At 43.9% G+C, this 12766-nt stretch overlaps 1 protein-coding gene across 5 annotated transcripts in view; it reads right to left on the reverse strand.

The window, feature by feature from the left end:
- Positions 1 to 12766, reverse strand: part of LOC110490927 (phospholipid-transporting ATPase IB) — a 97490-nt gene that overhangs the window by 79591 nt on the left and 5133 nt on the right. For 3 of the 5 annotated variants that reach the window (XM_036943830.1, XM_036943828.1, XM_036943827.1), the window contains exon 2: positions 2616 to 2760. In XM_036943830.1, coding sequence (XP_036799725.1) covers positions 2616 to 2760 — 145 coding nt within the window. Of the gene's footprint in view, positions 1 to 2026; positions 2209 to 2615; positions 2761 to 3412; positions 3708 to 12766 lie in introns of those variants that run through there. The other 2 variants (XM_036943829.1, XM_036943831.1) reach the window with 2 other exon arrangements.

The raw sequence follows: 12766 nt of genomic DNA on the forward strand, positions 1-12766 counted from the left end.
CAGAAGGGGTGGAAGAGGAAAACAGAAGGGGTGGAAGAGGAAAACAGAAGAGGTGGAAGAGGAAAACAGAAGGGGTGGAAGAGGAAAACAGAAGGGGTGGAAGAGGAAAAAAGAAGGGGTGGAAGAGGAAAACAGAAGGGGTGGAAGAGGAAAACAGAAGAGGTGGAAGAGGAAAACAGAAGGGGTGGAAGAGGAAAACAGAAGAGGTGGAAGAGGAAAACAGAAGGGGTGGAAGAGGAAAACAGAAGGGGTGGAAGAGGAAAACAGAAGGGGTGGAAGAGGAAAACAGAAGGGGTGGAAGAGGAAAACAGAAGAGGTGGAAGAGGAAAACAGAAGAGGTGGAAGAGGAAAACAGAAGGGGTTGAAGAGGAAAACAGAAGAGGTGGAAGAGGAAAACAGAAGGGGTGGAAGAGGAAAACAGAAGGGGTGGAAGAGGAAAACAGAAGGGGTGGAAGAGGAAAACAGAAGGGGTGGAAGAGGAAAACAGAAGGGGTGGAAGAGGAAAACAGAAGGGGTGGAAGAGGAAACAGAAGAGGTGGAAGAGGAAAACAGAAGGGGTGGAAGAGGAAAACAGAAGAGGTGGAAGAGGAAAACAGAAGAGGTGGAAGAGGAAAACAGAAGAGGTGGAAGAGGAAAACAGAAGAGGTGGAAGAGGAAAACAGAAGAGGTGGAAGAGGAAAACAGAAGAGGTGGAAGAGGAAAACAGAAGAGGTGGAAGAGGAAAAAAGAGAAGGTGGAAGAGGAAAACAGAAGATGTGAGGGGATAAGAGCTATAGGAATTTAATCTCAGAGTAATCAATAGGACCAGTGAAGCACTAAAACACAAAACACAGACATACACAGGGCATGGCTCCAGAGACAGACTGTCCAATCACAGGCCAGTAAATGGCCTGGTGATCCAATGAGACAATTTGACGAAGGCCCACCTTAATCTCATTAACGGACCTGAAATAGGCCCCTTTCAGAGCAGAATTTAATCTCCTGACAGTAAAGACAGATCGGTGAGGTGTGTTTGCCGATTGCCCCACGTAACTAGCACCTGATGGATTCTATAGGCGGCAGGGTAATGTTCAGGAGGGCGTAGTCTCCTAAATGTTCCAGATAGAGTATAAAGCCAACATGATTTCCTATTCTACATAACAGAGAAGCATAACTATTCTACAAAAGTTATATTTGAACATTCCGACATTGCTGCACACCACTGTGCTGCACACCACTGTGCTGCACACCACTGTGCTGCACACCACTGAACTCAACCCTATCTCTCCTCAAGCCAACATAAATACACTGAGGGGTAATAACAAATGTAAAACAATACATTGGTCTGCAAAGCTATACGACTCAACAGTTATAGCTCCAGTGTCGTCGTCACCATCGAATATGCAGCCGACAGCTGGGAGGGTGTTTGTAAAAGAGATTCCACACAAATGAAGATTCCGTTTGGGCCCTACCCAGAACCCAACCCATGAGAGATAGCCACACACCAAATCATTAACCAACTGGTTGTGAATGTTTTCGCTTTAGAGACTGGATTTGTTAAGGCCAGATCCTCTGCTTACCAGGGTTGGGAACAATTTAAATTACAGGGAATTCAGAAGGTAAGCCAAATTCCAATTATTCCTAATTGAAAAGCATAGAAGATAATTGTAATTTCAGAGTACTTCCTGAATTGAAGGAATGAGTATCCATTTTAAAATGTAGTGTGAGAAGGTTGTTTGCTTCATCTGATCAGGACAGCACAGAGTAAAATGACCAGTGACCAGACCTGGATCATACTGTAGATCTTGTTAGATTTGGGGATATTTTTCCTGAGCAAAACAAATTTCTTTCAAACTTGGCATGGAACCTGTTCTATTCTATTTCATTTCATGCTAGACTACTAAATCTCTTCCATGACCATCTGAGGCAGTTCTATTAACTATCTGTAGTTACCTTTCTTTCAGTGCCTGCTTTAAAAATACATGAGTCATTATCGATTAAAGGAATAGTTCACCCAAATTACAAAATTACACATTGGTTTCCTTACCCTGTAAGTAGTCTATGGACAAGGTATGACAGAAATCCATGATTTGGTTTAGTTTCCCAGGCACTGTTTCCACATGCTAACAATTTAGCATTTGTGGCACAAATCCCATTCAAGTCATGGGACCGATCATGTCCAAATCAACCGAAAATATCTTAAATTGATTGTGAAGCTCAACAAAAAAACCTTAGATGTTTTGATATGATGGGCAAAAAAAAAGCTACAATCGGTCACATGACAGTAGCCTAAATGTTCACGTGAAGCACTTTCCTCAGACCGACACTAACAGGGGAGTCCTAAAACAACAACCCGTTGATGCCTTTCTCCAATCATCGGAGGTCATTTAATACATAATTGATTATAATTTACAACCAGAATTTACTGTTTCGTAAATGGCCCATTATCTCCTATAGCCTATCAATAATAAGACCATTGGGCAATCACAAAAACAATTTAACTAAAACAAAATAAAATTTTAAAAAACAAATTCCTAAAAGTATCAACAAACTGTATTGTAGGCAATCATAATATCACAAACCGTCTGGAAAGGCAAACTTGATGATAAAGATGCTGTAGCCAGATTAAATTTTACCTGACATGGTTATCACAGAACTTGGTGTTCTGAGGTTGGTTGAGCAGAATCGTCCGCGCCGTGGCATCTGTGGGATCCGCCTGAGAAGTAGTCCCAGACATCTCATCATCTGCCTTGTGGTACCCGGCGGATGAGCAAGAGGGTCCTGCACGGTTCGATTGATGGGAGAAAGATAAGGCCTAGGTAAGTATGTGTGTGGGGGAGACAGAGACATACGAGACGTTGTTTAAAGTTAAACAGCGGAGGGCATAAATAACAGGTAGGTAGGGCTAACTGTATTCTGATGTAAACTGGCGGAGTGGCGGTCGATGTCAATGAATTCCCCCCTCCCCATTCCAAACAGCCCCTCTTCTTTCAGTGCGCTCTCGCCTCGCTCGATGCTGTTGCACCATCACCAATACACACACAAGCCGCTCAACGCCCACGGGACCATCTGTATAGAATGTGCTGAGGGATGTACAATGTTCAAACAAACACCGTTGGTTTGACTCCTTTTATCGTTGCGGAAACCTTGTGTATTTGTTTATCTAACACAATTGATGACTTGTTACATCGTCCTATGTGCGCACAGAGCACCTGCATTATCACCCAAGAGAACCTGAACCGACGCGGCATGAATCGCGCGGCACTGCTTCCATACTGGGTCACCCCTCTTTTGTGGTTGTCTCGTTTAAAATCAAGGCGAATCAGCGATCCGCACGACTCGCACACCCACTGAGCGTCGGAGGAACATTTTCTATCATCGCGCTAAATAACGGAGGGGGGAGTGAGAGGCAAGCAGTTGCGGAATAGTTTACCCAGCTGGCACAACGAGCCTCGGCGAGGACAGCTGGAGCACGCCCGTCACTCGTCTCCTTTCCCTCCGCCTCGCTGTTGAGTAAGCTCCCGAGTCCTGGTTGTGAGAATATCCCAAGCCCACAGACCTCCGCCGGCTCCGTTTCATCGGGCCGTCTCTGGCGGTTTAGAAAAGCCTTTTTCTCGGCATGGCCATTAAAAATTGCCTCCCTAAATGATGCTCCGAAACCAGACAACCGCCCCAGTCTCCCGCTAAGGCTTGACTACGGGTGTTCCCATCTGAGGGCGGGCTGAGGGCTCCGGATTTAAAGGGACAGTAGCCCCCTGAGCGAGGCTGGTATAGTGTCTGCTGTCTGGCATATTTTTTTGCAGGCTTGTTTTACCAGTTTATTTTACACTTGTAATGGGACGCGTCATCCATCAAGAGATCACGTTCCTCAGTTTCCCACACTGTTTCCTGGGGCCTTATACGGTTCAGGCACTACATTCACTATTCAGGGCAGGCTATATGAAATCATAGCCACAAACTGCAATATTGGCCCTACTGCAGCTCAATTTCTAACAAATTTCAGGTTCTACTCCAAACTTCACTAGCAATACAATTGCCAATCAATTCTTACAATACTGGGCCCTGTTTGGATCGCCTTGTGGGGCTGGAATTGAAAACATCCATCATTATTCCATCAATAATTCAGAAAAATAATACAAGGAAGCCGAGCTTTCCCTCTGTGTGCTAAGTTATTTCTGTGTGTAGCCTCTGTCAAATGACTAGGCTGAAATGGCCAGGTTGAAAGCAGAACAGATGGTCATTACAGCCCCTGATAGCATCAATATTCATACACATCCTGTTCTCCACTGGAATGGGGACAGGGACACATGTCTAGGAGGAGTGGAGATCACAGTAAGGTCTTGTTAGGCAGATCAGGTAAGCATCCAGCATGCAGGAAGGGACATATGAACCACATACAGGTGTCACAGTGTGCGCAGGCTTAGAAACAATTTATGCTTGATCTGAAAATGTGGTCGAAGGCTCCGTATGGAGGTTGTGACGCAGTTGTGGACCCTCCAGAGGCTTGCAGAGGCCAAATTGATCTCCGTACCGCATCGCCGGGCGCCTCCCAAATTTTGTAACAATGCGGAGGGTAGAGATCCGCATTGACATGATTGGTTGACGGTAGGTGGGGGCAGGAGGTCCTGTATAAACACAAACTTACATCCTTGACAACTTCCTTCTCAACAGCTCAACGCTGCTCCGTGAAGCGCAAGAAGAATGAATGCCCTGACTACTGCAGAGGCCGTATCCCTGTAAATGCTTCACGGCCAATGCAGACGTCAGATTGACCATGCAGTGCCTTTTAGGATATGTTTAATCAGGTGCTACAGCTGGACTGGAACACAATCCTGCACACATAGCAGATATCCAGGACCAAATGTTCCAACCGCTCATAAAGATTCATGCAGGGAGCCTCCTGGTCGTCTGGGGCTAGTTCACAGGAGACCGGGTCAAAGGTCATCTGAGCAGACTGATCACTGTGGTCACGTTCCCTTGCTCAGACGTTGCACGCATCAACCAATGGTTGCCTGCCACGTCGTTAGGCACCAGATTGCTATAAAATATGTGGTTAGCTGATAAGTAAAATGCCTATCCAGGCGTTGTAGGATCTGGCATGTGTCAGAAATGCCTGCGCAGAGGAACGCACCATGTGTCTCCTCTCTTAGTGGCTTATTGCACAGTAAACAACAGGCAAATAAATCACCTCCCACCATCTATCTCACAGCTCACTGGGGAGAGAGAGGAGGAGAGGAGGTTGTGATCACGTAGGAGTGTACATTTTTAGCAGAGGATGCAACAAGGTGAAAGACAATGCAGTGAAGAAGGAATAAGACAGCTACAGGGCCTCATGATGATTTGTTTTGATTAGGGCTGACCCCGACTAAAACAAGTATTGGTCGATTGAAAGTCGTCTGTTCTTTTGACAAGTCGATTGGTCGACATTATTTAACGTGTATTCTTCCATATGTAGACACACACCATGTATGCATTGAGCTTGTCTGATGCTTTAATAAGCACACTGTCTGATAAAATAAGACACACATGACTCAAGAGGGAGCCAGAGATCACAATAACCAGAAGAAAAAACCTTAACCTGTCCAGACCATCCTCCTCTGCTCCTACTGGCTTTCTCAGATTCTTCCGCTACTCTCCGGTAATAGGCTACACCCGGAGTCAGCAAACTTTCTAATTTCTCATCAAACTTTCCAATTTATCTTACCATTTCTACCGAACAGTGTGCCAGTTATGGTTTTCATATGCACATTTTCATGGAACAGTTTAATTTAATTTATAATAACGTCTTCGTATCTCAAAATCATTGTCATGTGGTTAATCAAAATTCAATCCAAATCTAAATGAAAATGACACAAACCTAAAAAGTCACTTCTATTGCCAACTACTGTATGTAAAAATAGCCGATAAAGCCAAATAATAAAAACACTGCAGCCTGCAGGTAGAAAGTATCCTGATTCTACAATGTAGAAAATAGTAAAAATAAAGAAAAACCCTTGAATGAGTAGGTGTGTCCAAGCTTTTGACTGGTACTGTTTATACAGTATACACACACATATATATATATATATATATATATATATATATATACACACACATTGTAGAATCAGGATACTTTCTACCTGCAGGCTGCAGTGTTTTTATTATTTATGCATATTTATACATATGTATGTGTATATATATATATATATATATATACATATATATATATATATATATATATATACACATACACACATATATATATATATATATATATATATATACACATATATATATATATATATATATATATATATATACATATATATATATATATATACACACACATATATATATATATACACACATACATATATATATATACACATACATATATATATATATATACACATACATATATATATATATACACATACATATATATATATATGTACACACACACACACAGTAGGGCAAAAAAGTATTTAGTCAGCCACCAATTGTGCAAGTTCTCCCACTTAAAAAGATGAGAGGCCTGTAATTTTCATCATAGGTACACTTCAACTTTGACAGACAAAATGAGAGAATAAAATAAAATAATATATAAAATAAAATAACAACGCAATGTTTATATCCCAGGACAAATTAGCTAGCAACAGCAAGCTAGCTAAATAGGACAAATTAGCTAGCAAGTGCAAGCTCGAAGTCTCTTATTCACAATTTGAGAAGCACTTGATAATACCTCGGATTTCCCGACGCAATCCCCTTGTGTGGCGGTAATGCCTTTTTTTCGCGGCCAGTAGCCGCTGTGCCCTTGGGTTGAATATAATCATTTGAATTCCCTTCTCCCTTTGTGCTGCGTGCTTCGACTCACATCCCACTCACATGGCTCTCCATCACGTGATTGGGTCTTTCTCACATGCTACAAGTGAAGACATACACATATGCACGTGTCCTATCCATTTCCGAGGCGCATATTGAAGATATTAGAACTGTCCACATTTACTTTTCGTCAGCCAACAAGATGAGTAGGCCTAACGGACAGCAAAAGCACTAGCTTATGTCAATCTACTATCCCCCACAGTACAAAAGTTGCCCGATTCTGTCCGAGAAATAAATATTCCAAACATAGTCTGGGACAGTTGTGTGATGCGATAGATCCCAAATGAATACAACCACTAGCATCAAAAACACTTTTTTACGCTATAAGGCTGACACAACACATGAGAACGTTTAGCTTTACATTTTGTATAAATTATTGGGCTATTTTTTCACATTACAAGAACAGCAATGCACACACGGCAGTAGGCTATAAGCGCGAATGTATGCCAGTTAGGCTCTACACCCATTGTAAAGCGGATTAATGTGCTTCATTTTAAGAAGTTATTTGGCCCCTTTAGTTGTGATACAAACCTTATCAAAACATAGAGGCTTATGGGCTCCCAAGTGGCGCAGCAGTCTAAGGCACTGCATCTCAGTGCTAGAGGTGTCACTACAGACCCTGGTTCGATTCCAGATTCCAACCGGCCGTGATTGGGTGGCACACAAATGGCCCAGCGTCATCTGGGTTAAGGGAGGGTTTGGCCGGGGTCGGCCGTCATTGTAAATAACAATTTGTTCTTAACTGACTTGCTTAGTTAAATAAAACATTAATAAAATATGGTCTAGGCTACAGGTCTGGGACTATGATTTAAAAAAAGTTATGTATTGTTTCTTGCCTTATGCTGGGCGTCATTCATAAGTGATAATATATAATATATAAATTGATAGGCTAATATTGTCACCCATCAGACTATTCTTGATTTAATCTTGTCTTTACATATACTAAATAATGTGTGAAATTTGTTTTGATTTAGAATGGACCATTATCACGCATATGGCTTGAAACAGGGGGGATACATGTCATCTAAGCACTTAAATAGCGAGTGGAGGACGCTTTTCCCGTGGTTCATTTTCATGCCAGCCAGGTAGGCTATACTCCTGTAAAGACAAGTAATGTGCTTAATATTAGGAAAGTTGAGAAATAAATATATTAGGCCTAGCCTATAGAAAACTGATGGGATCCTCCTCTTTGTTAACGGCTCAACAATGAGCCGCATGTGCACACTCCCTCAAATCGTTTGGAGAAGATATCCTTCATATTTTATTCAGCTTTGTTCAGTTGTACTCTTCATACTATAAAATAATTCCATGGAATTCTAAGCTACTCTTGTCTGCTAAATGAAATAGTGTAGCCCACAGCCATATGGCATAGCCAGATCAGGACCTAACATAAAGACAACTCAGAGTATGCTATTCTGTTCTTCTGAAATGGACTACATTTTCTTCATGTCATGTTTCTTTAGACCAGTCTAAAATAAATAATGGATTTATTGTGAAGGTGTAGGCTATATTACATGGATTTATTAGACTTTTTAAAAAGTAGATTTTCCAAAGGTCTGCATCAGTGGAAGCCAAGAGATGCTAAACGTGTTTATGTTAATTAACGGTCAATTACCGTGAGACCGGCAGTTATATGCTTGACAATCACAGGCTAACTAAATTTTGTGACCGCTACAGTCCTAATTATGATGTCCACCAATTGAATGTGACAGTCAGATAGCGACGCTCAGTGTTTCTTGTTTTGGCTTATGGTTTTGACTATCTGTAAAACAGGCATACAAAGTCAGTCATGTGACTAAAAATAAGCAAACTACAAATTCAGACAGCCCACTTGAAGGTCCCACCCTCTGAAAACTTCTTGGTGAATCGGAGGTTCCCCAATCGCCCACCAGTCTCCCTGTGTTGATTCGTTGCCCCTCCCATTACAGGAAAGCATTACCTACAGAGCAGCGGAGTCTGACCGTCTGACCCCTACGAGGTTCCATGGCTGTCCCTGTTCCTAAAGTGACCTCTAGCCAGGTCGTTTACTTCCTGGTCAAGGTTGACCTGCAGGTCTGCTGTGGTGGCCAGTGGGTCCAGTTACCAAGACGATGGAGTGAACAATTAGTAGAGGAGAGAAAGCCTCTTTCCTACAGCACAAGCTGGAGTAGTAATCCTCTCTCTGTCTGCTCTGCAACTTCCTCTACCTGCTAATCCATACACTGATAATCCTACAGGTGAGACCAGAGACAGGATAATACAGTTATACCTAATCACATATACTGTACGGTTCACGCATGCACAGACACACATTCACACAAAGCAAAAAAATAAAAATACACAGTAGTGCCCACTATTACAGTGGCAATGCATTTACACATGCAATGGCCCAACATGCAGTTAACTACTCGCCTGCTCACCCTCTCACCCAACCCAACAGTCAACCGAAACACATGCATGAATCTATGTGCATGGTTAATTCATGCCATGTGCATACGCATGGGTCACAAGTAAGTGTGTTTTATTTACATATGCAGTTGAAGTTGGAAGTTTACATACACTTAGGTTGGAGTCATGAAAACTAGTTTTTAAACCACTCCACAAATGTCTTGTTAACAAACTATAGTTTTGGCAAGTCGGTTAGGACCTCTACTTTGTGCATGACACAAGTCATTTTTCCAACAATTGTTTACAGTCAGTTTATTTCACTGTATCACAATTCCAGTGGGTCAGAAGTTTACATGCACTAAGTTGACTGTGCCTTTAAACAGCTTGGGAAATTCCAGAAAATTATGTCATGGCTTTAGAAGCTTCTGATAGGCTAATTGACATCATTTGAGTCAATAGGAGGTGTACCTGTAGATGTATTTCAAGGTCTACCTTCAAACTCTGTGCCTCTTTTCTTGACATCATGGGAAAGTCAAAAGAAATCAGCCAAGACCTCAGAAAAAATATTGTAGACCTCCACAAGTCTGGTTCATCCTTGGGAGCAATTTCCAAATGCCTGAAGGTACCACATTCATCTGTACAAACAATAGTACGCAAATATAAACACCATGGGACCACGCAGCCGTCATACGGCTCAGGAAGGAGACGCATTCTGTCTCCTAGAGATGAACGCAGTTTGGTGCGAAAAGTGCAAATCAATCCCAGAACAACAGCAAAGGACCTTGTGAAGATGCTGGAGGAAACAGGTACAAAAGTATCGATATCCACAATAAAACGAGTCCTATATCGACATAACCTGAAAGGCCGCTCAGCAAGGAAGAAGCCACTGCTCCAAAACTGCCATAAAAAAGCCAGACTACGGTTAGCAACTGCACATGGGGACAAAGATTGGATTTTTTTGAGAAATGTCCTCTGGCCTGATGAAACTAAAATGGAACTGTTTGGCCCTAATGACCCTAATGATGTTATGTTTGGAAGAAAAAGAGGGAGGCTTGCAAGACAAAGAACACCATCCCAACCGGGAAGCACGACAGCATCATGTTGTGGGGGTGCTTTGCTGCAGGAGGGACTGGTGCACTTCACAAAATAGATGGCATCATGAGGTAGGAAAATTATGTGGATATATTGAAGCAACATCTCAAGACATCAGTCAGGAAGTTAAAACTTGATCGCAAATGGATCTTGACCCCAAGCATACAGTACATCCAAAGTTGTGGTAAACTGGCTTAAGGACAACAGAGTCAAGGTATTGGAGTGCCATCACAAAGCCCTGACCTTAATCCTATAGACAATTTGTGGGCAGAACTGAAAACGTGTGTGCGAGCAAGGAGGGCTACAAACCTGACTCAGTTACACCAGCTTTGTCAGGAGGAATGGGCCAAAATTTACCCAACTTATTGTGGGAAGCTTGTGGAAGGCTAAATGAAATGTTTGATCCAAGTTAAACAATGGAAAGGCAATGCTACCAAATACTAATTGAGTGTATTTAAACGTCTTACCCACTGGGAATGTGATGAAAGAAATAAAAGCAGAAATAAATAATTCTCTCTTTTTCTGACAATTCACATTCTTAAAATAAAGTGGTGATCCTAACTGACGTAAGACAGGTAATTTTTACTAACTTTAAATGTATTCAAATCAAATCAAATCAAATTTTATTTGTCACATACACATGGTTAGCAGATGTTAATGCGAGTGTAGCGAAATGCTTGTGCTTCTAGTTCCGACAATGCAGTAATAACCAACAAGTAATCTAACTAACAATTCCAAAACTACTGTCTTGTACACAGTGTAAGGGGATAAAGAATATGTACATAAGGATATATGAATGAGTGATGGTACAGAGCAGCATAGGCAAGATACTATTTGGCTAAGGTGTATGTAAACTTCCGACTTCAACTGTATGTGACCATGTTCTTGTGTGTGTTTTGTGTGTCTTTCGATATGTGTACAAGATCTTGCAGAGTGAATACATGGTGGTTTATACAGTATGTGTATATGTGATCGTATGTCAACGAGCACATAAAGTCACTGTGCAGACAGGCAGACCAGCCTAGTCCAGCGGTCACCAGCCCTGGTCCTGGAAATTTGTGTGTCTCTAGTATCAGGGTTAGTGACCACCACTGTGCTCTAGTCCAGCGGTCACCAGCCCTGGTCCTAGAAAGTAGTGTGTCTCTAGTATCAGGGTTTAGTGACCACCACTGTGCTCTAGTCCAGGGTTGGGGTTCATTTTCAATTGAAATTCACTCCTTGAATTGATTGGCCCCGACCGCTGCTCTAGTCATTAAAGGTTACTATTCCAGTGCACGCACTAGTGAACTCCAAGCAGTGAGGGTCTCCAGCCTGGCCAGCCTGGTGAACTCCAAGCAGTGAGGGGCGCCAGCCAGGCCAGCCTGTGAACTCCAAGCAGTGAGGGGTGCCAGCCAGACCAGCCTGTGAACTCCAAGCAGTGAGGGGCACCAGCCAGGCCAGCCTGTGAACTCCAAGCAGTGAGGGGCACCAGCCAGACCAGCCTGTGAACTCCAAGCAGTGAGGGGCGCCAGCCTGTGAACTCCAAGCAGTGAGGGGCGCCAGCCTGGCCAGCCTGTGAACTCCAAGCAGTGAGGGGCACCAGCCAGACCAGCCTGTGAACTCCAAGCAGTGAGGGGTGCCAGCCTGTGAACTCCAAGCAGTGAGGGGCGCCAGCCTGGCCAGCCTGTGAACTCCAAGCAGTGAGGAGCGCCAGCCTGTGAACTCCAAGCAGTGAGGGGCGCCAGCCTGGCCAGCCTGTGAACTCCAAGCAGTGAGGGGTGCCAGCCTGTGAACTCCAAGCAGTGAGGGGCGCCAGCCAGACCAGCCTGTGAACTCCAAGCAGTGAGGGGCGCCAGCCAGGCCAGCCTGTGTAAGACAAGACTCTAACTCACTTCTGTCAAACCTGTCAGTGAGGCGAGAGCGCATGGCGGCCACGCCGACACCCCGCTCGGGGTCCAGGTGGTCAGGAGACTCCTACTGACTAATGGGAGTCAACACTAACTGCTCTGGGGGAGACAGAAATCATGGAACAGGCCATCAGCCGTGGGACGGGAGACAAAGATAAGGGAGCAGGCCACCAGCCATGGGACAGGAGACAAAGATAAGGCAGTAGGCCACCAGCCGTGGGACGGGAGACAAAGATAAGGGAGTAGGCCACCAGCCGTGGGACAGGAGACAAAGATAAGGGAGTAGGCCACCAGCCGTGGGACAGGAGACAAAGATAAGGGAGCAGGCCACCAGCCATGGGACAGGAGACAAAGATAAGGCAGTAGGCCACCAGCCGTGGGACGGGAGACAAAGATAAGGGAGTAGGCCACCAGCCGTGGGACAGGAGACAAAGATATGGGGGTAGGCCACCAGCCGTGGGACAGGAGACAAAGATAAGGGAGTAGGCCACCAGCCGTGGGACAGGAGACAAAGATAAGGGAGTAGGCCACCAGCCGTGGGACAGGAGACAAAGATAAGGGAGTAGGCCACCAGCCGTGGG

This window comes from Oncorhynchus mykiss, chromosome 15 (genome assembly GCF_013265735.2).
Source record: "Oncorhynchus mykiss isolate Arlee chromosome 15, USDA_OmykA_1.1, whole genome shotgun sequence".
NCBI classification, from domain to species: Eukaryota; Metazoa; Chordata; class Actinopteri; order Salmoniformes; family Salmonidae; genus Oncorhynchus; species Oncorhynchus mykiss.